This window comes from Meriones unguiculatus, chromosome 4, assembly GCF_030254825.1.
Source record: "Meriones unguiculatus strain TT.TT164.6M chromosome 4, Bangor_MerUng_6.1, whole genome shotgun sequence".
NCBI lineage: Eukaryota > Metazoa > Chordata > Mammalia > Rodentia > Muridae > Meriones > Meriones unguiculatus.
Window position 1 is genome coordinate 68,635,394 of NC_083352.1, and position 24,046 is coordinate 68,659,439.

Below are 24,046 nucleotides of genomic sequence, written 5' to 3' on the forward strand. Positions count from 1 at the left end.
GTTTGTGCTGGTTTGGTGGGGGAAGGTGGGAGCAAAAGAAAGCCAGCCAGAACCTTGCTGCCATGATTCCCAGTGTAAGAGGATTCCTGTAACCAGGGCAACACGTGGGAGAAGTGGCAAGAAATCAAGATAGTCTAATGGTTTTTGTTTGTGATTGTTTTTAGTTTTGTTTTGTTTTTGAGACAGTGTCCCACCATGTAGCTCTGGCTGTCCTGAACTCATTATGTAGACCAGCTGGCCTTGAACTCACAGAGATCCACCTGTCTCTGTCTCTTGATGCTGGATTAAGGTCATGCACTACTGTATCCACCTCTAGTCAGAATGTTTTTGACAGCAAAATTGATGAGACTTTTTTGACTTGAGATGTGAGGAGTGAGAGAAAGAGGCATCAGGGTGACTGTGTCTGAACAATGAAAAATGAGGTGTTGTTTAGTGGAACTAAAGGCATGAGAAGCCAGTTTGGGAAAAAGCAGGAGCTTGGCTTTTACTCTTCTGCTGAGATTCAATTGTGCCTCCAGATGATGGTGGTAGCAAGAAGATAATTGGCTGTGTGATTCTGCAGACCATAGGCTTTGAGTTGTGGGAATTAGGACAGAAACAGAAACAGTTATGCTCTGTGGGTAATCCAGCCTTAGTGACAAGTGATTTCAACAAACAACACTGAAGCCTGTGTAGATACAGCCACATGTGTAGGGCAGAGCTTCCACGGCCTGAGGCAGTAGCCTAGCAGGGAATTGGCATATGCCAGAAGCCAGCAGGGCTTTTTAAAATCATGAGTAAACCACAAGTCTTAGGACTGGAAGAGGATTGCGGGTGTGGGGTACCAGAGAAAATAGGACAGCACTATGGCAGAAAACTAGAGGTTGGAGGAAAGGTTCAGCTTTGAGATAGTTCCAGCAATACGATGGCTGTGGATTCTCAAAACTGGATAGTCTGAGAATCATCACGTTGCTCAGTCCCACCTCTGCTGTGTTGTATACACTGCCCTGACACTCTTGCTCAGTGTAACTTCACAGTGAAACCGAGAGCTACATACAGCATAGCATTATCTTCAACTCTTTTTCCTAGGACATATAGGTCAGCCTGGAGATGAGTCCTTTAGCAATAGGTCCAAGAACTTGAGACAAATGTGAAAGAGTTGTTTTTAAAGTGTCACATGGCTCACTGAATCCTCAGAGTCTGTACAATGTTCTGTCATCAGAGAAGCCCTGGGCTCATGACCAGATGACCATGTGCGCCTGAGTGAGGTGTGTTGATGAGCTTGTCTCATTATTTTTTTCTGATGTGGCTGGGCCTCCATGGCAGGTCCTTCTGGCCTTGGGAAATAGGCCTATCAAGGAACATCGGACTGTTTTTTTGTTTTCTGGGTTTCCACAGAGAAGTTCTGAAAGAAAACACATGTGCTTCCCTGGGTTCAGAGCCATGGCTAAGGCTTTGTTACTGGACAGAGGAAAAGGAAGGCCATGAGATCAGGGTTAAGACCTGGAGCTGTACTGATCTTGATTAGCCATCCAAGGTTTTGTTTCCCCATCTTAGAGCCCACCCAGAGGCCTCGGACTGTGTGTGAGCGATGGAGGGAAAGCCTGCTGGAACACTATGGGGGTGTACCCAGGGATGACCAGTATGTTCCCCAGTGTGACGACCTGGGCCACTTCATACCCCTGCAGTGCCATGGGAAGAGTGACTTCTGTTGGTGTGTGGACAAGGACGGCAGAGAGCTACAGGGCACACGCTCGCAGCCGGGCACCATGCCTGCATGTAAGCATGGGATGGTCCAGGCTCTCCTCTGTGCCTTTGAGGGCCTCCATTGGGTTTTTGCTTTCTGAGGTAGGCAGCATGGGAAGGAAAAGGAGCTACCAAGTCTGATGAATAAAGCCACGTCATTGCTGGGTTGATTTATCATCAAGGTGTCTCAGGATCCAATCTAGATTTAACATTGGTTTCTGCTATAAGAATAGCTCATCCCCACCCTAGGTGAAAGGGACAGTGAGACTTTGGCCCTCCAAAAATGACAACAAAAAGCTTGTTTGGAGGCTATTTGTTATCTTTATCTCCTGAGTAAATGGCAGAAATTTTAATAATTAACTTTTGAAAGAAAAAAAAAAAACCCTTAGACTCCAGAATTTATTTGAAAACCATCTGTCCTATGACAAACTGGTAGTCTTTGAGGTTCTCATGTGCAAAAGTAACCTTCCATCGTCTCCCCACCTGCCCTTGTTTCCACAAACAGGTATACCCACCACCGTTCCACCCTTGGTCCAGCCCACACCCCGGCCTGATGTGACTCCGCCGTCTGTGGGCACCTTCTTGCTCTATGCCCAGGGCCAGCAGATTGGCCACTTGCCCCTCAATGGTAGCAGGCTTCAGAAGGATGCAGCCAAGACCCTGCTGTCACTGCATGTAAACTGGATTTATCCAGGGAGCTGGGCTGCATGAGAAGGGTGGGGCTTGGGATGAATGTGGACCTGCATGCCAGGTTGGTGGGCTTGTGGGTGTGGTGAAACTGTGCGTTATGGCTTTGAGAAGGCTTCTGCCTGGTGCCACAAGGTAGGGAAGTGCAGTACAGGGAACCATAGCATGTTTCTGGGTTGTAGTCTATTCTAATGGATTTCAGTTGCTGGAAGTCATGTTTGACCCTTTCCAGCCAGTATAGCCTGAGGGCTCATAGAGGTTCAGGTAGACAAAGAATTCAAAAAAACAAAACAAACAAAAAAAAAACAAAGAACAGGAGGTCTCTGGTCATTTGAGATGTTAGGGTAGGAATCCACCCAGGACCACTTGTCATTTGAAACGTTAAGATAGGAATCTCCCCAGGACAGCTTGTCAGCCTGTCCCCTTTCAATTTGGTTGTGTTGCTTCTGCCTCATCCATACTGAAGCTTTGGGGAATGTATGGTACCAGACACCACTTCCCTACCCCAAGGCCAAACTTATTTCTTGAGCTGGCAAAGCACTTTCATGTAGAAGGAGAGATTTCTTTTCTGAGGTAGATAAGAGAGACACTAATATCTACCACGGAAACTGGTCTTGACCCTCTCTGTCTTCACTGTACACTAAGCAGAATTTTCATACAGGGCAGTGTCTCTTATATTTTTCCTCTGTTAATGAACTACTGTTTGATTCCAAGAAAGCTTAAAAGCAGCTAGTTTGTGGGAAAAAAAAATGGTCTTTTTCTTTTTAAGATTCAAGGCTCCATCCCCAAACCTACTTTATAAAAGTGTACTGCTTTTTCTCATGCTAACCTCTTGTATTCTAGCCATACCAGATGACTTGATTGCATTTCTGACCATGTCTAATGGACAGGGAGGAGATGATTACAATGGAACTGAAGGGAAAAGGGGCCATGAATTACAAGCACACACTCGGGCAATTTACCTAAAATGTGACCTTCATACCAAGAAGCTTGGTTTATGAATCCCATGAGTCCCTGGGCTCCTTGTCGCCGATATGAATGTGTATTCTTGCCTCAGATAGAGGGCCTTTTAAGTTTGATTTTCAAATAAAAGCACTGTTGACCCCTGTGCTCCCCTCCCCCAATAAACACCAGCTTTTCTGCAGGAACCAAATTCTTCTTCATACAGTATCTCATGGTGACAAATGCTTTAGGTACAAAGCCAGCCAAGTCCCAGGAGGCTTTGCTAGGCTAGGCGGAGATTGGTGTGGCCTGGGTTGATTCCCATGTCTGCTGGGGGTTCTCACAGAAGGAATCTGGGTTAGAAATGGGAAGAAATGAGTCCTGTGTAAAGCTCAGGCAGGAACAACACAGGTTTGGGGTTTTGAATAAGACTGTCATTCAGCAGGAAGGAAGGGGAGAGACTACTCTAGCCAAAGGCCAGGTGACCACAGTCCTCAGACTGTTAAATTACAGGCCCGCTCCTCTACCACACAATTGAATGCTTATATTAAGAGGTAGGGGTGGTTACAGCTCAGGTTGGGAAGGATTTTATTCTGTTCACCCAGTAGAGAAAATTTTGTTGCCATGAGTTGTCAGAGTTTAGAAAGGCTCTTTGAGAAAAATGTGTAACACTTGGGAGTATTCATCTTTTGCACCATTAACTATCAAGGACTCACTTAGCAGGGATGAACCTCTCATCAGTGAAAGGGCTAATTTTTCCTCTGATGGCTGTTTTTATAGCCAGTGGCAACAGTGCTAGAGGACTAACTGTAAGGTGCTGGCCAGTAGGACTCTTTATGAACGTTTCACCTACTGAAACCTGTAGGAGAAAATGAAAGCATGGAGGTTAAGTAGCCGAGCCTGGAGGAGTCATCCCCCGCACCCCCTCATCTAACCACTGGGCTCCACTACCCCACACCACTGTACTGCAGGTTGCTTACAAGTAGTGCTGTCTCACCATGAATTTAGGGTTGGGGGCTCAAGGAATCCTAATTCCTCTGATTTCATGATTTGTCCTCAAAGGGCTCCATAGTCGTGGGGATTGACTATGACTGCCAGGAGAAGATGGTCTACTGGACAGATGTTGCTGGTCGGACCATCAGCCGTGCCAGCTTGGAAGCAGGAGCAGAGCCTGAGACCATCATTACCTCAGGTCAGCAGCTCCATTCCATGGACACTTGGCAGTACATTTTATTTTACTGTCATTGGCCTGGTTTCTCCCGGGAAAGGTTAAGTTTTGTGCAAATTGTTTTGAAGCTATACAAGCCTTGTCCCTCTGCAAACAAATGCATTTGTGCAGGAGGAATGGAAGGGTGATTTTAGGATGAGACAAACTGTCCTCAGAAGGAGTGGTTCGTAGTAAACCTTCAGGGTCTGGCAGTTTATATTACCCGTCCCCAGCACCATGGATGCCAGGTGCCTTGGTTCTGGGGATTAAGACTTTTATGCTTTGGATTCTGAAGCTGTTCAGATATGATACTTAAGTTTGTCTTTCACACCCACAAATTCTTCTTTCTGTGCTGTATTTCCAGGTCTAATAAGCCCAGAGGGACTTGCCATTGACCACTTCCGTAGAACGATGTACTGGACAGATAGTGGCCTGGATAAGATAGAGCGGGCCAGGCTGGATGGTTCTGAGCGTAAGGTCCTCTTCCACACAGATCTGGTGAATCCACGAGCCATCACTGTGGATCCAATCCGAGGGTTAGCTGGCTTCCTTTGTTCTTCCATTTAACCTGCTTTGGAGCCTTTGGCTCCTATACATGACATGGGAAGGTCTAGACTAGAATAAATGCTCAAATACACTAATTTACCAGGGTCTTTTTTTTTTTAAGGCGCTTGCATTGTCTGAGGCAGGAAGTAAAATGACATGCTAATAAAAGTGTTAGCCTGAAATGTTACGTGTCATGCAGAGAATCCAGGAGCTTCCTGGATCAGATGATAATTAGGCAGGGACTTGGAAAATGATGGGTACACAGGAGGGGAGTAGCTTCCTTCAGGATTACCTTGAGAAAGCCTTGTTACAGCCACAGCAGATTTCTTGTTTGTTTTCTGGATGGAGAGTATATAAAGCTCAGATAAAAATGTTCCTTCTCTGACAACTGCCAAGGCTGTTGCCTGAGGTGCTCAGGCCTGGGTCAGGGGTCCCCAGGATTACTGAGATGCAAGTTTCACAAACACATTTACAGAGAGGTCTTCAAGGTAGTGAAGAAGGCCTCAAAGGTGGTTTGGACTTTTTAAGTTCTACACATGAAGGCGCCTTATCTGTAGGACTAAGTAACCCTTAGGGCTCCTCTTGATATCTTTGATGCTTATCTAAAAAGGCAGGGACTGAATAGTGGTGCCTCGTTCAGTCATGACGCTCCAGGATCTAGATTTTAGAGGAAAATGTCAAAAGCAGCTGCCTTGACACCAGCGTGCATGTGACTGATAGACATAACTGAGTCTTCTCAGAGGCTTAGCTATTCCTCTCCAAGGATACTGCTGTGGATCTCAGCCTTCCACAAAGTGGAAACTGCTCGGTTCCTCTCACTGCCACCCACAAGGAGTGATGTTCACAGCAGAGGAGACTCAGGTTTTTCTCCCTCATGCTGGGGTTCTCTGTGTGGTTTAGCCATCAAGTATCTAGGGCTTCTATGGAAGTTTCACTGTTAACTGCTCCATAACGCTGTTTCTGCATGTGTAGTTTAATTTAATTTAATTTAAATCTCCAATTAATGAGATAATGTTTTCTGAGTATTTTGCCTGTTCAGTCAGAGTGTCTCTGTTCTGGTCAGTAGCCAGGTGTACGACAGCTAAGGTTCCCTGCAACCCTCAGTGCTTTTTTCAGGAAGCTCTCCCTCTAGCCCTCAAATTCCACCCCATTCTTTATAACAGGTCCTGTGATTTCTACCATGAGACTTTTTCTAACAACTACATTTATTTGGATTGTAGACCCAAGAGCCAATTCAAGATTTCAACAAAATAGGGTTTTTGGGCAACTGCCTCAGGTGTGTGAGAAGCAAGGATCTAGACAGTTATTAGAGAATGACTTCCCACACTGCAGTTGTCAGAAAGCCGTGACAGCTTAAGGCAACAGTTATTAAATTGAGTAAGGTATCTGGATGAGGTGAAACAAGCACCGTTGATAATGTCAAGAAGTGCCAACTAAGGTACAGGCAAGGCAAGGCCACCATGCTTTAGGCTTGCTGAGAAAGACCCAAGCTATCATGTGGGTCCCTGGCAGGCCTCACACTCTTGCTGGCCATTGGGCATGTGGATGTCTTCATTGAGTAGCCTGCAGCACAGAATTTAGCTTCCCCTAGGGAGTAAGAAGAGGCATCTGACAGAAGCCAGTTTTAGAAAACTAATAGTAAAAGTGATATTATGACTTCGATCATACCCTGCATGAGGAGCAAGACACCAAACTCAAGAAGATTAAGGCTGTGAACACCAGGAGGTGGCAATCAGTGGTGGTCAGTGTGTCTGCTACACACCTCAGCTGCATGGCTTCTTTTTTAGGGTCCGTGCATCCGTGTGTGTGTGTGTGTGTGTGTGTGTGTGTGTGTGTGTGTGTGTGTGTGTAACTGGAGATTGTACAGAGCCTACTACGAAGCTTATTCCCAGCCCCTGCACAGCTGTTCATAGCAGTCTTAACATTTTTCCACAGCAACTTGTACTGGACAGACTGGAATAGAGAAGCGCCTAAAATCGAGACATCATCTTTGGATGGAGAAAACAGAAGAATTCTGATCAACAAAGATATCGGATTACCCAATGGATTAACCTTTGACCCCTTCTCCAAACTGCTCTGCTGGGCAGATGCAGGTAATACTGGTGTCTTGGAGAAAGATAAGCCTCCTTTACAGCAGTGTGAGCACTGAGAGGATGTCAATGCAAAACCAAATTTTGCCCATCTTTTAGATCTTTTGGGTTAGATTTATGTCAGCAGAGAACATACTTACCACATATGTAAGCTTTAAGAGAACATTTTGCAGTGATTCTTAAAATAAATTTTCTGCGGCTCATGGAGAGGCTGGACTGTTTGGCATATCTGTCCTGTCTCCACCCCCACTGTGAACACCTGGAAACTTTTAAGTTTGAAGTATTCACTGCTGTTAATACTTGGACTGGCTGAGGTTGCTCTTTCTGGGCCATTACTTGTTTCTCACTTGGTGCGCTGTGATCAAGCGGATGCCCTACCAGGAATGTATTTGGATAACACTGGATTATCTCTCTGTATGCTTTGTATTACTAGAAAACATCATTTCATTCCTCTATAGAAAGAAAGTCCTAGAATTTCCCAAATATATAGCTGGGTGTTTTGTACAATTCAGTTGTCTGAACATTGTTTTTTTTTGTTTTTTTGTTTTTTTGTTTTTTTTTAAGTATGTGGACTTTTTTATAATATAGAACTTGAAAATTTTTGAATTCTTTTGTTTTTCAAAAATTCCAAGTCTTTCCATGTAAAAATATCCATCACTACCATTTTCTTACACCTAAAATTTATAAAAACAAATATTTTAGTTGATCTGGATGTTAAGTTTTCAGCTTAAAAAATTTAGGCCTAAAATTATAAAAATGCTTTATTAATGTCCCCCTTTGGAAGGAAACTGCCAGATTTCAATAGGTTAGATCGTGTCTTCCGTCAAGGGATTGAAGTTTTAATCTCTACTCAAAACTAGAGTTCTGCTGCAACAGGTGGAGACGAGTCATAGGCAGGATTTACGTGGACCTCAGTGGGAATAAAAGGCCCCATTTATAAATTCTGCCTCTACCCTTTGAGAAGGACTCTGGCACCTCATTTTTAGCAGTCATTTGCTCATTTTTCCCCTTGGATGTCTTAAAAGGAACCAAAAAACTGGAATGTACACTACCTGATGGGACTGGACGACGCATCATCCAAAGTCACCTCAATTACCCCTTCAGCATCGTCAGCTATGCAGATCACTTCTACCACACAGACTGGCGGAGGTGAGCACTGAACTGGAGCAGCCTGAAGGGACAATGGCTACGGTAGAGCATGCTGTGCTTTGCCAGTCAGCAATCCTAGTTAGGAAGCCCTGCTGAGCTGCTGTCCATTAGTAGACATCACTCTTCCATGGTTATCACTTTTGAAGTCCTCCCTTCACTTCATCCTGAACGTTAATGGTATTGCTTGCAGGTAGCATGTAAGGTGAAGATATTTGGTAATAAACTACTTAAAAAGAAGCACTTATTTAAATCTGTTCTTAGAGAATGAGTACTTTTAAATGGTACAAAGTTTTAAGTTGATTTTCCTTTTTTAAAAATAACATCCACAAGCTGGACGTGGTGGCATATGCCCTTTAATCCCAGCCCTTGGTAGGCAAAGACAGGCAAATCTCTTTGAGTTCAAGGCCAGCCTGGTCTACAAAGCCAGAGCTACACAGAGAAATCCTGTCTTGAAAAACAAAAACATCAGTTGTATACCTTAAAGACTGAAAGATGCTATCTGTCTCCCAGCTGAGAGTACTTCAAAAACAGAACAGAGGTACGTGTCCCAGTCCTTTTCCTCCTCCCTACAATCTTCATGAGACCTAAACACAGTACTTTAATAGATCCTGGGGCCTAGCCAGAATTAGGAACTTTTCTTATGGCTGCAAAATATTAAATAAATATATTCTGTGTGCTGTCCCAGGGTTTTGACTTAGAAGGGCCAGGGAGGAGGAACAGTAATTGCATTTCCCGTAAGTTCCTAGGTGACACTGATGTAGAGGCTACATCCACAATCACTGGTGTTAGACAAATTGAGTCAAAACTCATTTAGCTGAATTGTTCTTTAATATATTACGGAAAATACCTAATTGTTACTGGCTAAAACTATCTTGTGCCCCCCACCATGAATTCCTCTTCCGTTTTTTCTAGGGATGGTGTTGTATCAGTGAATAAAGACAGTGGCCAGTTCACTGATGAGTACCTCCCCGAGCAGCGGTCTCACCTGTATGGGATCACTGTGGTCTACCCCTACTGTCCATCAGGTGAGTCCATCAGCATGCACAATGATGCTTTCTAACCAGTCCTAACTGTCCTCACTAATCAAGTACTCCCTGCTGTCTACTCCCCTCACAGGAAGAAAATGAACATGAAACATACAGGAAGATTTCAAGTTTACAACAAGAATCTTGACCTAAGAATATTTACTACAAAGGCAAAGACAGTGAGAAAGGAAAGTGGCCATTCTGAGCTCTTGGCATACAAAATAGGCATGTTCAGTGCAGCGAGACTCAGTATAGTTTGTGAAGTGTATACCTCAATCTTTACTACTGTATTTTTAACAAAGGTTATCACAAGTTTAAAATAGAATTTTAATCATTGCTTATTAAAGCAACTTTTTGCAAACAGTTATTTAAAAGGCCAAATTCATTCAACAAAAAACCAACTAGACCTTAAACACTAAATCTGATTTTTTTTGCCATGGATTCTACCTGGCCAAGAAGAGTAAAGGACATGACTGGCTATGGGAATTTATTCCTACAGCCCCTGAGATCCATGTCACAAACAGATCACAGGGTTGTTCCAGCCTATTTATACTTCCCATCAAAAGTCCTCAGACTTCACTTATACTAAAGGTGCTAGAATGATCCCCAAGTGCCTCCACAGAAGCATTCATCAAAAGTATTCCATGTAAAACACCAAAGATACAGCAGTTTTAAAATTTTCTATGTAATCCAATAAAATATTTTAAAGCTTTCTTGTGGTCTAAAGATCTGTATTGTCTCTAGGACAAAGTTAAGGGTCGGGGTGAATCTCTAACCATAAAGGAGGATGCACAATAATTCAGAAACTGAATACATTACTCCAAAACAAAGCAAACCTTTTACTTTGCCCAACTTTATTAAAGAAAAAAAAGCAGTGGTGGTAAATCTCTAGAACATGGTCAATCTCCTGGGATTCCTCCCTTGAAAATGTGACATTTGATTTCCAAACACATGCCGGTGCCACGGTTCCCATCACTGAGCAGGCAGGGGTGCTCATCTTCCAACTTTCCCCAGTCTGTGGTCTGTCTTTGGATCAGCAATAATTGCCTGAACAGCTACTATGGCTTCATTGATTTTTGTCTGTAGCTCTCTGAGCTCCTCTATGTGCAGCAACCGTAGGATCTGAGCAGCTTCGTTAAGAACTGCATCTGTCATAAGTCAAGAACATTGTATCTGCATGTGTACGGTTTCTGTGCTTCTGGCTCCCTGCTTACACCCCAACACCAAGTTCCTCAAAATAGCTTGAGTTCAAAATAACTTACCTCCTGTGTCAAAGCCAAGAATATGTTTGTCTAAAGCAACAGGTAAGCCCTTTAAAAAATGACAAAACAAGACTATTTGGTTAAGAGTCATTTTGAAATTAAAGAGCAGCTGGCTATTCAGTTTAGGGACTGTTACAATTTACCTTGTGATGAACTTGCTTTCCCTGTTACAACCACCCAGGCCTGTGAGAATCCTTATTGTAAAAGCACTTAATGCTGTTCTGAAAGGAGGGCTGATGGCTAAGTAAGTACTGTGTAAGTTACAAATTCTACTCCAAAGTACATAAACAGTATCTAAAACAGATGATTTTTTCCACCCAGTTTATTAACCGGATTATTTATACGTATGTTAATATTTTACCATAGAAGGGACTTTGACATCTTAGTCAGGGTTGATGATAACAAACTGTTTCTGCTGATAAAAAGTGTCTTGATCATTAGCAGTCAATAGTCACTGTGAAGTTCTTACCTAATCTACTAACATGCTCCACCTAGGCTCTCTAATAGGGCATTCAGAGAACACAGAGTATACTTGTACTGAGTGGCTCTGTATGTCACCTGTTACCACAGACTAGGGTTCTTTTGTCTGCCAAGGAACAGCTACCCCTAAAATTAACCATTTCCCTCAAATATTAGTCAGAACTGGCTACAAAGAACAATAACCTAAGTTACAAACTGCAGCACTGAAGAAGCTAGATTCTACTTTGCAAACAGGCAGAGATCTGGCTCAGTACTGTTTTGCATTGCTTCTAAACCAAAGGCATCATTTTGGTGAATAAATGACTATTATGCCAGAACAATTTACTGCTTGTTCTGTAGTGTGGATGAAGTAAGCTGATCTTTGATCCAAATTTCCAGTGGCCAATTCATACATAATTAAGCTAATAAGAATCTTTAGTAAAAGCTGAGTGTCTTTCAGACACGCTTACCCTGCAGTACCCTGGCATCAGCAGCCCTTCACTACCGCTGGCTTTGCTAAAGGGGTCAGAGGACAAAAGGCATTGGAGGACTTGAGGGAGAGGGAACAAGGAGGAAGAGGAGGGGCCAGAGTCCTTAGAATGCTAGCTATGCCCAAAGCATTCCCTTCAACATCTGTGTAGTAGAAGGGACCATTATTGATTAACTGTAGCTGCTAGTCCTTAACCAAGAACATTCTTTGTACTGTGGCTTTAGGGAAGTTTAATTTTCCCTTCTTTCGCTTTTTTCTCTGAGTGTCCAGGCTGGCTTTGAACTGACAGATATCTCCTGCCTCCTAGTAGTGCCTATACCTCCACACCTGGCATTTTCAGAGATACTTGAATTTGTGGCATGGTTAAAAATATGCCAGTAGCATTCTTCAAGGAGGAGGTGATCATGACATACCGAACAAAATGAGATAAATTATGAAGCATGCTTTAACAAAGTAGTGTGCCTTGCCTTTTCCCCCATGCATCCAAACAATCTAACACATATTTTACAAGGCTAAATCCCTGGGTGCATGCCTCAGTTTGCAGACTAGAATGCGAAATGTGGACAGACATGAAATTCACTGTTTTGTCTGAACTTCAGTCACTATGTAGACTTAAGAATCAAATTCAATTCATACATAAAGTCAGCTATCCTTTCTCCTTCTGTTCCAACAGAATGTTTGTTTGAGACAGGGTTTCTTTTATGTAGTCCTGGATGTCCTGGAACTCAATATGTAGACCAGCTGGACTCAAACTTAAGAGATCCACCTGCCTCTCCCTCCTGTGTGCTGGGATTACAGGTGTGTGTTACCATACCCAGTGGCAGAATGTGTTATATTAGAAAATACCAAGTTTAAATGCATGCAACACCAGAAGGAATTTCCATTAGTTGGCTTAGCATCTTAAAAAAAAAAAAAAAAATTACCTCTTTTGTTTGATTTGCTTTAGCAACTGCATCCTGTGTTAGACGCTCCTGAACCAAAATACGAATTGCCTAGGAAACCCAAAAAGACCAAGATTAGTGTTTTGCCAGACCACTAATATGCAAATACCCACCCCTGCCTCAGTGCTGGGACTGGACCCAAGTTCTAATGCACACAACCAAGTACTCTTACCACTGAGCTGCACCAGCCCTTCATACACTGACTTGTGTGCACCTGCAAACCTAAGACACCTTCTACTGTATCACAATTACATGATGCCTAACAGGATTAGATAACTGTCTAGACTTTGGACTTCACAAAGCTTTTGTGATATAGCTACTATGTACTCCTTCTGGGTTTCCAAAGTTTAGCAAAGTACCCCAAACACAATGCATTATCTGGTTCTCCTCTCTAGTTTATGATGAAGCTAATGTGGTCACTGTCTGAAGAAAATCTGCATACTAGACTGAGCAAAAAATAAAATGTTGGAACAGCTAAATTTCACTAACAACATCTTGATGTCTTTGGCAACCAAGCTGGGTGAGAAGAATCCATTCGGATTCAACATGAATTTTCTATTAGGCTAAGAACACTACTTTCCTCGTTAAAAGTGGCCATGTAACCCATATAATACTAATAAGCAGGATAAATTATAACCCCGTCTGGGTAGAGGGAAGTCTATTCAATTTATTATGACGTAGTTTATAGTGACCCTCACTCTTGATGTGTCAAAGCTCTTTATCTCCTGCAACAGCAATTATCTAAGTCTCTAAGTTGACTGCATCCTCCTGCCCACCCCACTGTACATTCACAGCAGAGTGGTTATGGAATGTTTTCCCTTTCTTTTAAGAAATCTCTTTCGGATAGCTGTGTCCCTTGATGTGTAAGTATAAACCACTGTTTATCTAGACAGGAAAGATGCTGAAGACAGGAGCATTTGTTTCCTAAAGGTTTTGTTGTGGGGCTAAATTCCAATAGGGATTTAGCATTTCCCTTTCCCTGACAACAGACTGAACTCTCAACTGACTGCACAGAGTTGCCTGTATTAATTTCTGTGTCTTGGATGTTCATTATTTTCTAGGTCTGTTTCCTAGGTGTGTGTGTGCATGTTCATGCATACCTGTGCATATGGGTATGCATGAACATGTATGTGGAGAATAAAAGTTGGTTGGCCCTGGGTGTCTTCCCAGTTGCTCTCTACCTTTGTTTCAAACTAGCCTTTCTCTGCTAAATTGCCTGTACATGTTTGTCAAAAATAAAATTAGAATGAGTTCGGTAGTGTTCCTTCTGTTTCTATTTTGTGGAATAGTTTGAAGAGTATTGGTGTTAGCTCTTCTTTGAAGGTCTGATAGAATTCGGTGCTGAAACCATCTGGCCCTGGGCTTTTTTTGCATGGTAGACTTTTGATGATAGCTTTTATTTCCTTAGGGGATATAGGACTATTTAATTGGTTTACCTAGTCTTGATTCAGCTTTGGCATGGTCGAGAAAATTGTCCATTTCATTTAGATTTTCAAATTTTGTGTCATATAGATTTTGGAAGTAAGACCTAATTATTGTTTGGATTTCTTCAGTGTCTGTGGTTATGTCCCCCTTTTCATTTCTGATTTTGTTGATTTGGATAGTTTCTCTGCCTTTTAGTTAGTTTGGCTAACGGTTTGTCTATCTTGTTGATTTTCTCAAAGAACCAGCTCTTGGTTTCATTGGTTCTTTGAATTGTTTTATTTGTTTCTAATTTATTGATTTCAGCCCTGAGTTTGATTATTTCCAGCTAAACAGAGAATTCTCTGCAAAGGATATCGAATGGCAGAGAAACACTTAAAGAAATGCTCAACCTCATTAGCCATCAGGGAAATACAAATCAAAACGACCCTAAGATTTCACCTTACACCCATCAGAATGGCTAAGATCAAAAACTCAAGAGACGACACATGCTGGAGAGGTTGTGGAGAAAGGGGAACCCTTCTCCACTGCTGGTGGGAATGTAAACTTGTACAACCACTCTGGAAATCAATCTGGCGCTTTCTCAGACAACTAGGAGTAGCACTTCCTCAAGATCCAGCTATACCACTCCTAGGCATATATCCAAAAGATTCTCAAGTACACAATAAGGACATTTGCTCAACCATGTTTGTAGCAGCCTTATTTGTAATAGCCAGAAGCTGGAAACAGCACAGATGCCCCTCAACTGAAGAATAGATGAACAAATTGTGGTATATCTACACAATGGAATATTACTCAGCAATAAAAAAACAAGGAAATCATGAAATTTGCAGGTAAATGGTGGGATCTGGAAAAGATCATCCTGAGTGAGCTGTCCCAGAAGCATAAAGATGCACACACGGTATATACTCACTCATATAGACATATAATATAGGATAAACCTACTAAAATCTGTACACCTAAAGAAACTAATCAAGAGGGAGGACTCTTGTTAAAATGCTCAATTCCTATCCAGAAAGGCAACGAGGCTGGACATCAGAAGAAGGAGAAAAGAGGGAACAGGTCAGGAGCCTGACACAGAGGACCTCTGAAAAGCTCTGCCCTGCAGACTGTCAATGTAGATGCTGAGACTTATGGGCAACCTTTGGGCAGAAGGCAGGGAATCTTATGAAAGAAGAGGAAACAGTAAGATCTGGAGAGGACAGCAACTCCACAAAGAGAGCAACAGAACCAAAAAATCTGAGCACAGGGGTCTTTCCTGAGGCTGATACTCCAACCAAGGACTATCTATGCCTGGAGATAACCTAAGACCCCTGCACAGATGTAGCCCATGGCAGCTCAGTATCCAAGTGGGTTCCATTGTAATAGGAACAGGGACCGTCTCTGACATGAACTGATTGGCCTGCTCTTTAATTACCTCCCCCTGAGGGGGAAACAGCATGACCAGGCCACAGAAGAAGACAATGCAGCCACTCCTGGTGAGACCTAATTGACCAGGATCAGAAAGAAGGAAAAGAAGATCTCCCCTATCAGTGGACTTGGGGAGGGGCATGCATGCCGAGGGTGGAGGAAACGAAGGATTGGGATAGGAAGAGGGAGGGAACCACAGGGGGGATACAAAGGGAATAAAGTATAATTAATAAAGAAAGAAAAAGTAAAAATAAATAAATAAGAAAATAAAAAATAAAATTAGGCTCACACTGATTTGGCAAGACTGGCTGACCAGCAGACCTGGGGATCTACCGTTTCTGACTTCCCAGCACGGGGGTTACAGTTGTCATTGTGCTTGCTTTTTACATGGATGCTGAGTTCTAAACTTAGGTCTTTAGGCTTATGTGGCAAGCACTTTACCAGCTGAGCCAGCCCCCTAAGCCCCAGTTTTGTTGGTTTTGTGTGTTCTAGTATTTCTCAGCACGATTATTAATAGGACTGGGTGGAATTTAATCTCTGTAAAGAAATAAAAAAAACATTGGTGTGCACACAGTTAATGCTTAGATACCAGCTTACTGTTGGATAATGTGAAACAGATAATGACGTGTGCTCTAAGTCCTACATTCTTCAGAATTTCTGTTCATCAGCCCATCATAAACTTACGTAAAAACAGCATATAGAAAATTGAAGACTCTTCTACATAGACAGTTTCTGTCAAGAATAAAAATGGGCAGCTTACCAGCTTACCTTAAGCATTACCAAGTAGTCATCATGACGCTGAATCTGAAGGAGGTTAGCCAGAGCCATGACACCAGCCTTAAAATCAGGATTATTTACTATAAAAGAGTAAAAGTGAATAAGCAAAAAACCTTGCAGCTGTGCAGACATCATAATTGCTTATCATAGGCGCTTACAAAAATAGCAACTTTCTAGGACTGACTCATCTCCGGTCTTCTGCTACACTCGAGGAAAGACATGAACAGCACACATCAACAGTTAGGATGAAGTCTCCTTAGTAATCAACTTCACCTGCCAGATGGAGTGACTTCACAAATGACTAACTTAAACTCACACTAAGACTGTCCTGGAGCAGTCTGCAAGGCCCAATTATGAATGACACTTTAACATTTCTTTCCAAAGCTATCAATTTTAACATTGATACCCTTAATGGATAGTCTCCCCAATGTTTTTCTGTGCAGTGGTTCTGGAGTGTTTATGAAGCTCATTCACTCTTAAGACTCATACTGCAGGTCACAATGAATTAGTCAGTGAAAGCATATTTAAGACATTATACTCCAAGTAATTTTCATAATCTTCACAGTTTAAAAGGGAAGTACTAAAAGGGCATGTGGGACATGATAAAATGAAACATTTTATCATCTGTCACTAGATTAAAAATAAATAAGTTATATGGCTAGGAAGGGGACCAATGCCTGGCACAATGAACAAGAAATCAAAATCCAAATTACTTGAAGCAAAAAGCCACCAGCAATTTTAACATTCAAACACTCAGTGTTGAGGGGTTGGAGAGAGAAAGCACATGCAACCAATAGTCTACAACAGGAGAGAATGCTGTTAGCACTGTTCATACCAATCATTCACAGTTATACCAGCCTTCCTTCCGGAAGTAGAAGGCATTTACAAAACCAACACTGCCACCTATGGGCATCACATACTCACCATCCAGGTTGATCAATGGCTCTGCATTTTTAGCTGCATTGTCAGTATTTTTCTTGTTATCAGGTACTAAGTCCTTGTATTTTTCAGCTATTAAAAAACAGATAACAAGGTAAAATAACTGCAACTTAAGGTTACAATAAATATTCCTTCTTTACTGAATTTAGCTGAGCCACATTATAACATCTACTCAAAGTTATACTTTGCTACACAAAAACTACGAAAAAAAGATAATGTAACTTTTTATTAAGCTGAAGTGCCTACTGGAACACTTGACACAAGTTTATTCTCATTAATGTTTCTAAGATAAGGTCTGATGTAAGCAAGGTGACCCTGAACCCTGACCCTTCTGACTCTATGTCCTAAATGCTTGGAATACAGGCATAAACTTGCCTAATTATATTTCAAAATTATATTTATATTCTAAAATTTAGAAAATAAAGCTTTTTAGACCCTTCTCTTAAATTTGGGACTGAAGAGCAGGTGTGAGGGTTCCAGGAGTAGGGTGGGAGTAGGGAAATGACAACATAGGAAGTGAGGGGGACAAGTATAAGTTACCTAGGAATTAAACAGACACAGGGCACAGTGGTAAAATACCCGGAATACCAGTTACAGAGGCCAAGCAGGAGAGTCACAAGTTACAGGCCTGCCTAACTACAAATCAAATTCAGGGACAGTGGGCAACTCGGCAAAAACCTGTCTCAAGTTTTAAAAATAAAACATAAATAAGTCAAAAAAGAATTATTACGTAGAAACTGTAAGCTTTCCCCCAAATCTTTTCAATACTTAAAATACTGCTTTCAACACAAAAACCAAAACCACTGAAAATGTAATGTCATACACAAATATAAAACATGTCATAAAAATTAAAAATTCTGAAGGCATTTTCACTTGAAAAATACTGAAAAGTAATCAGTAAGCTTAATGCCAAAAATGGCTTCTCAGATCTTGGTTTAAGAATACTCTTTGTACTATTATAATTTTCCTATCAATCTAAACTTGAAAAAGTAGTGAAATTTAAATCAGATTTTAGTAATATTCATTGGCACGTGATTGAAATGTTTTTAAGTAACGGTAGAGTGCACGAAATTCTCAGTGATTTCAACTGTCATTTAAAGTAAAAACACCAACACCTCCTGCAGATGAAGGTCAGTACTGCTGCCTTACTCAGCTCAGTTTCTGCTCTTGCAAAGCTTAAACTGAAGATTAAACGAAGTTTGTTAATGTTCAGTACACTTTTGATACTATTTATCTTTCAACTCTTTCCTTTTCCCAATGTAAAAATACCGTATTTCATATAAAAGCTTTTACTGAAACCACACTATTTGAGAATTGAATGCATATGCTAATCAACTGCTAGGATACAGCACAAGCCACCACCACTGAAGCCAGGTATAAAGTGAAACAAATGCCATGAGAAAAGGCAAAGATAGACAGGAATCCACCAGAACCTCTGAAGATCAGCTTTGATAGGGTCCAGGATTCCAGGATACTCTATTACAAATGACCTCCCACACAGTGCTACCAACCCAGTGCAGGAAACAAACTCGCTGAAGGCTGCAAACTTAGCAGCCTTAGCTGCTAAGCAAAATTAGCAAGGCTGAGGTCAAAAGGTTTATAGTCCTTTTTATTCCATAATGCCACAGGGTTATCTGTTTCGTTCTTTCAAATAAAACTGAATGGTATTATTATTAGAAGATGTTAACGAGAGCTTGTCTTTGGAAAGAAGCTTCATTCTAAAACACATTTCAGAAAGTTAGCTGATGGGGCACGCAGCTGAGAACAGGATGTGCACTGTTGGGACAATAGTTCACAATATTAGAGTCAGAAGAAAGTGACAAGAGCTGAAGCAGGGTGACAGCAGCAGGACAGAGGCAATACAACAGACATGGAAAAAGACTAATGCTAACAGCATGGGAGGGAAACAGAAGCCACACCTATCAGATAGGTTTCAAGAACAAGCAATCAAGGAACGGAAAGTGAGCCAAGAAGGAAAAACAAAATACAAGGGATTGAAACAATTCAAGTTTTTGTTCACTTGAAGCTGAGTAGTCTAATGAAAGGAAACAAGTGTAATGAGTGTTACAAGTGTTTTTTACTTTTGACACCAATATTCAAAAGCTTCCAATAACAGAATGTGAGCAGGGCGTAATAGCATGTGCCTTTAATCCCAGCACTCAGGGAGGCAGAGGCAAACGGACCTCTGAGTTTGAGGACTGCCAGGGCTACAGAGAAACCCTGACTCAAAAAAAAAAAAAAAAAAAAAAAAAAAAAAAAAGAATGTATATATGGCAAGATTAAATATAATATATACATGTGGCCTATGTTGTCTTAATGTGTACTGGCATTAGACACACCAGTATATATTTATCTCCTGTAAAATGACTGCTGCAATTAGTACTCCAAACCTTTCAGAAGCTGGCAGCAGCCTCAATGGTTAAGGTGCAGACTGTGGAAGCTGGCAAATTAACCAAAGTAATGTTTAATTCACCTTTTTCAGAAGATAATTTCCAAATTTTAAAAGAAAAATGTAAACATCAAAGACAAAATAAAGCACATTCCACTTCTTGTGATAAAATAAACCAAATACAAAATACAAGATAAAAAAAATGCTCTTGACAGTCTTCTTTCTCATCTTTCAAAACCACCCACATAACAACGAACTGGACATGAGCTGGACAGATTTCTCAGCAGTTACGAGCACTGGCAGAGGACCTGGATTTAATTTCCAGCATCCACACGGCAGCTCACAGTTTTAACTTTAGTTCCATCCAATCTGATGTCCTCTTCTGGCCTCCACATACACCAGGAATACATATGATACGTATATAACTAAAAACAAAAATCTTTTAAAAAGCCCCACAAGCCAACACCCACACCCACATTCCCTATAAAACATACCGTTATCTCCATATTCAAGCCTAACAGCTAAACCAAGAAGCCAATCAATTGCTTCTTGCCGATCCTGAATCTTGAAAGGACAGTTAACATCTCTGAGATACTGTGAAGAGAAAGGGGAAAATTTTATTTCATTATCCTATAGCCACAGAACTACAGAACAGCAGACTGACTGGGGTCTCAGCTTTGATCTTTAAGAATTTTTTATAACATCTGTATTACTAATTTTTTGAGACAGTGTCTCATGCAGCCCAGGCTCTCCTTGAATTCCAGATAACCAGGACTTGGGACTCCTGATTCTTTCTCCTCCACCTCTCCGGTGCTAGGATTATAGTGTGCTCCAGCACTTCTACCATTCTTAAACATTTGATGTAATTATACAGCACAGAAGAAGAAAACATTATAGTACCATTTTAAGGGAAAAAATGTGCAACTTTTAAAGGAAGGACAGACAATTCAGCTAGTTGCTGGAACTTTAGCATTCATATACAAATGCTTAGCAGAGCAAGCCATGGAAAAAGTACTTTTGGCAAATGAGCAAAGCCTTCAGTCTTCTAGGAGCTCAAAGTCATCCCAGCAACAAAGCTTTCAGTGAAAACTTCAGGGATAATTTATGAATTGATATTTTTTAGTCATAATTCATCTTCTAACCAAACTTTTATTCCTTTAATAAAAGAAATAAGTCTCATTTATATGATTTGGCCACGATCAAAAAACACTTTTTAGTGAGTACTAAAAGTAAAACCTAGAAGTTAATTACCAAATAGATGTTTTTAAATATGTTTTAAACAAACTTGAAAACATCTATTTGGTAATTAAACGAAAACATTACTGATAGTATTTGGATGAATAATGATTTATCTTTATTTTACTATTAGTCTAGGTCTTTTATACAAGCAATTATCTTTAATCTCTGCATACATTTTATCATTTGTACCTTTCATATGAAGGAATGGCTGCCTTCATATGACATAATGACAGTGATTTTTATTGAGTTTGGAAACAATTCTTTCTGAAAAATATTACTAAAGTTAAAATAAATCTATGGAAAACTTAATTCTAGTCATAAAAACATCCACACAGAGCCTTTTAAAACCATTTCTATCAAATACAGGAACATCTGTACATTAACTATATGAATAAACACGACAGTTTCAAGTTTTCAGGCCTGTCAATTATAAGAGTACGATGGTGGTTTGAATGAGAATGGCCCCCATAGGCTCATATACTTGGAAGCAGTTGGTGGAACTGATTGGGAAGGATTAGGTAGTATGGCCTTATCAGAGAAGGTGTGTCACTGGGGTGGGCTCTGAAGTTTCAGAAGTCCTCCTTACCCCAGCCCTCCTTTCTAATTCCCAGTTAACTAGCTCTCTCTGCCTCCTACTGCTGCAGTGCTGTGCCTGCTTGCTTGATGCCATGCTCCCCACGTGATGGGCTTGGACTCATCCTCTGAAACTGTACACAGGCCCCCAGGTAAACGCTTTCCTTTATAAATTGTCTTAGTCATGGTGCCTCTCTATAGCAATAGGAAACTAAGACAAGTACTCAAAAGCATATTGCTGATTTTTGTATCGAATGTAACTCCAGTTCCATGAGATCTGATACTGGCTTCCATGTATACCCAACATATACATAGACACATACACACACTTACATAAAAATCAGAGGACAGCCCTATTAAGGAATGCCATAACATTTAAAAAATGATTTTTTACCTAAATACTGAAAGCTTGGTAGGAGGAGATGATATAATTTGCTTTAAAAATCAAGGTGTTTTTTTTGTTTGTTTGTTTTTTGTTTTTTTGTTTTTTTTTTGTGGAAGAGTGGGAACAAGGACTGTCCGAGCCAATCAACCAGGGCCCACAAGGGCCTATGGAGTCTGAAGCATCAACCAAAGTCAGGACCTAGATCCTCTACTTATAAATACCCGATGGGCATCTTAGGCTTCATGTGGGCCTGATAGTCAGGGGAGGGAGGGATATCTCTGACTTGGACTATGTTACCCGCTTTTTGATCACTTCTCCCTAATGGGACTTCCCCACCAGGCCACAGGGGAGGAAGACAACTCAGTCCTCATAGATGAGCTGGGGTGTCAGGGTGGGGGGGGGGGGCCTCTCCTATTCTGAGGAAATAGGGGATGGAGGTGTGGGAGGAAGGGTGGGACTGGGAGAAGAAGAGGGAGGGGCCTATGACCAAGATGTAAATTGAATTAATAAAAAAATTGAGAGTGTACTCTGAAATCCATAAAATTAGCTTTAGTTATACTGATCACTATTATATCTTGAAAGAACACGGGAATTTTCAACTCAACCTCATTTACGAAAGTTCTCTGTGCTTCCTTTTACTTCCTGACTCATTACCTTTTCCAAGAACTTGGGCCAGTCACTGCTGTGGATGTTTCTCAAGTTACCTCTGTCTTCAATCTTGTAGTGTCTGATTTTCTGGTCTTCAAGCCAAACAATAAAGTTTCTAAATTCTGTTTCATCTGCAACAAAATATCACATATCAAGTCACTAGATGCCCTAGTGATCCTCAGTGACTCTTACCTGCAAACACGTTAAATGACCCCAAGAGAAGTAAGCAAAGTTCAGACTAAATTTGCAATATACTAAAATTCTAGACGAACCTCAAGAAAACTGGGTACTTTCTAAGCTTCAGATACAAGATGATGATAATAACGGTGCTTACTGCATGGGGCTGTTGAGTATTAAATGAGCTAAACATGAATGAAACAGTGTTTTTCTATGTTTTATTAGTACTCTAGTTCCTTCAGCGTTTAAAGGGCACTGAGCAGGTAAAAACTTTGAAGCAAGCCAACAGACTAAAATAAACAAGAAATAAAACCATTAAAACACCCTGAACACAAATATTTAACACGGAAAGCTAGGAGACCATGTTCTGTTACCAGGATGCATTTGCTTCCTCAGATTTCCCCCAAATCCTCAGAAAAGATCCTCATTTTACACATCAGAGAACTGAGACTCAAACTCCAATTTCGACTCTACCGCCAACCATCAAGCCTTGAGTCGAAGGACAAGTAACGCTGCTACCCCGCTTAGAAAATGTCTTCTACCTGTGCGTCCTGTATGAATGAGGCCCTGGTCCCCGCCACGCTCCCAGTCTCCCGTTGGCGGGCAGGACTTTTAAAACCAGTATCTTCTTCTGGACAGTTCCACCTCCCTGACAGCCAGCCACTAACTTTCTGCTCGCCCCGAAGGGGATCCCTGAACCCCTTCCCGGCCCCGCTGCCCTAGCAGGTGGCCGGAGCCGCCCCAGGGCGGAGCAGCGAGCGGAGAGCGGCGGGGCATCGGTCGCCCGGTCGCCTGAGTCCGGCCGGGCTGGAGAGGCGCCGTCGCCGGGCCTCGCGGCCGCCGCCCACCTTTACAGTTGAAGCCTGCGGGGTTGTGGTAGTCCAGGGCCGTGAGCTTGCGTCGGAACATGGTCCTCGCTGCTCGCGCGGGCTGCCCGGGCCTCCGCCGGGGGAGAAAAAGCGAGGCGAGGCGAGCGGTGCAGGCACCGGCGACGCGGAGAGGGGGCTGGGCGGAGACCGACGCTCGGGACGGACGGCTGACTGCGCCAATCGCGGCTTAGGAATGCCAGCGGCCGGCAAGCGCTGGCCAATCACCGCTGCTGCTGAGGAGGCGGGGCCACGTCGGGGCACGTCGACACTCAAATAAACTTTATTGTCAGCTTCCTAGTTGTACAATGGACCGAAAGCAAGTAGGCAGCCGGGGTTCGTGGGTTAACTCTTTGTTACAGGAAACAAAACCAAAAATCAAAACCAACCAAAGAAAAAAAGAGTGTCTGTAGGCTTTCAGCGATCGGTAACAGCTCTTATTGGCTCAGAGTTGCTGCTTTTGAGCGTATTAATTAGTTGTTCCACTTTAAACGATGATAATGCAAAGACCGAAAAGAAAAGTCCCTGCAGGATAGTCTTTCGGATTAGTTGGAGTGACGCACAGATAACGTACAACTCCAATGCCATATTTCAGTTTGACGCCAGTCACCGTGAAGTCAGAAAATGGGGACGGAACTTTTCTTCCCCCAAAACTCTTAGTCACCGCCTTCAATAGGCCACTAACTCCGGCCATGTCT

The 24,046-nt window shown here is 41.9% G+C and overlaps 2 protein-coding genes across 4 annotated transcripts in view; one reads left to right on the forward strand and one right to left on the reverse strand.

Moving 5' to 3' along the window:
* The window catches only part of Nid2 (nidogen 2), a 71,108-nt gene extending 61,024 nt beyond the window's left edge, over positions 1 to 10,084 (forward strand). For all 3 annotated transcript variants that reach the window (XM_060382039.1, XM_060382038.1, XM_060382040.1), the window contains 8 exons: positions 1,537 to 1,758; positions 2,231 to 2,400; positions 4,417 to 4,546; positions 4,926 to 5,097; positions 7,043 to 7,200; positions 8,223 to 8,346; positions 9,259 to 9,371; positions 9,463 to 10,084. In XM_060382039.1, coding sequence (XP_060238022.1) covers positions 1,537 to 1,758; positions 2,231 to 2,400; positions 4,417 to 4,546; positions 4,926 to 5,097; positions 7,043 to 7,200; positions 8,223 to 8,346; positions 9,259 to 9,371; positions 9,463 to 9,473 — 1,100 coding nt within the window. In that variant the 3' untranslated portion in view covers positions 9,474 to 10,084. The remainder of the gene's footprint in view (positions 1 to 1,536; positions 1,759 to 2,230; positions 2,401 to 4,416; positions 4,547 to 4,925; positions 5,098 to 7,042; positions 7,201 to 8,222; positions 8,347 to 9,258; positions 9,372 to 9,462) is intronic.
* Positions 10,085 to 10,208: 124 nt separating this feature from the next.
* On the reverse strand, positions 10,209 to 23,512 carry Rtraf (RNA transcription, translation and transport factor). The gene is made up of 8 exons (XM_021652133.2): positions 23,331 to 23,512; positions 22,312 to 22,436; positions 19,955 to 20,054; positions 17,057 to 17,143; positions 16,124 to 16,212; positions 12,506 to 12,574; positions 10,634 to 10,682; positions 10,209 to 10,519 (listed from the first exon to the last, which is right to left on the reverse strand). The coding sequence occupies exons 1-8, from the start codon at positions 23,389 to 23,391 to the stop codon at positions 10,365 to 10,367; spliced, it is 735 nt and encodes a 244-aa protein (XP_021507808.1). The 5' UTR covers positions 23,392 to 23,512; the 3' UTR covers positions 10,209 to 10,364.
* Positions 23,513 to 24,046: the final 534 nt, after the last annotated feature.

Coding starts and splice junctions, on each gene's coding strand:
- Rtraf (XM_021652133.2), bottom strand. CDS start 23,391: ATGTTCCGACGCAAGCTCACGGCCCTGGACTACCACAACCCCGCAGGC. Junction 10,683..12,505: donor AAGCAAATCAAACAAAAGAG/GTAATTTTTTTT, acceptor CATTTTTTAAAG/GGCTTACCTGTTGCTTTAGA. Junction 10,520..10,633: donor TCTTGGCTTTGACACAGGAG/GTAAGTTATTTT, acceptor GACTTATGACAG/ATGCAGTTCTTAACGAAGCT.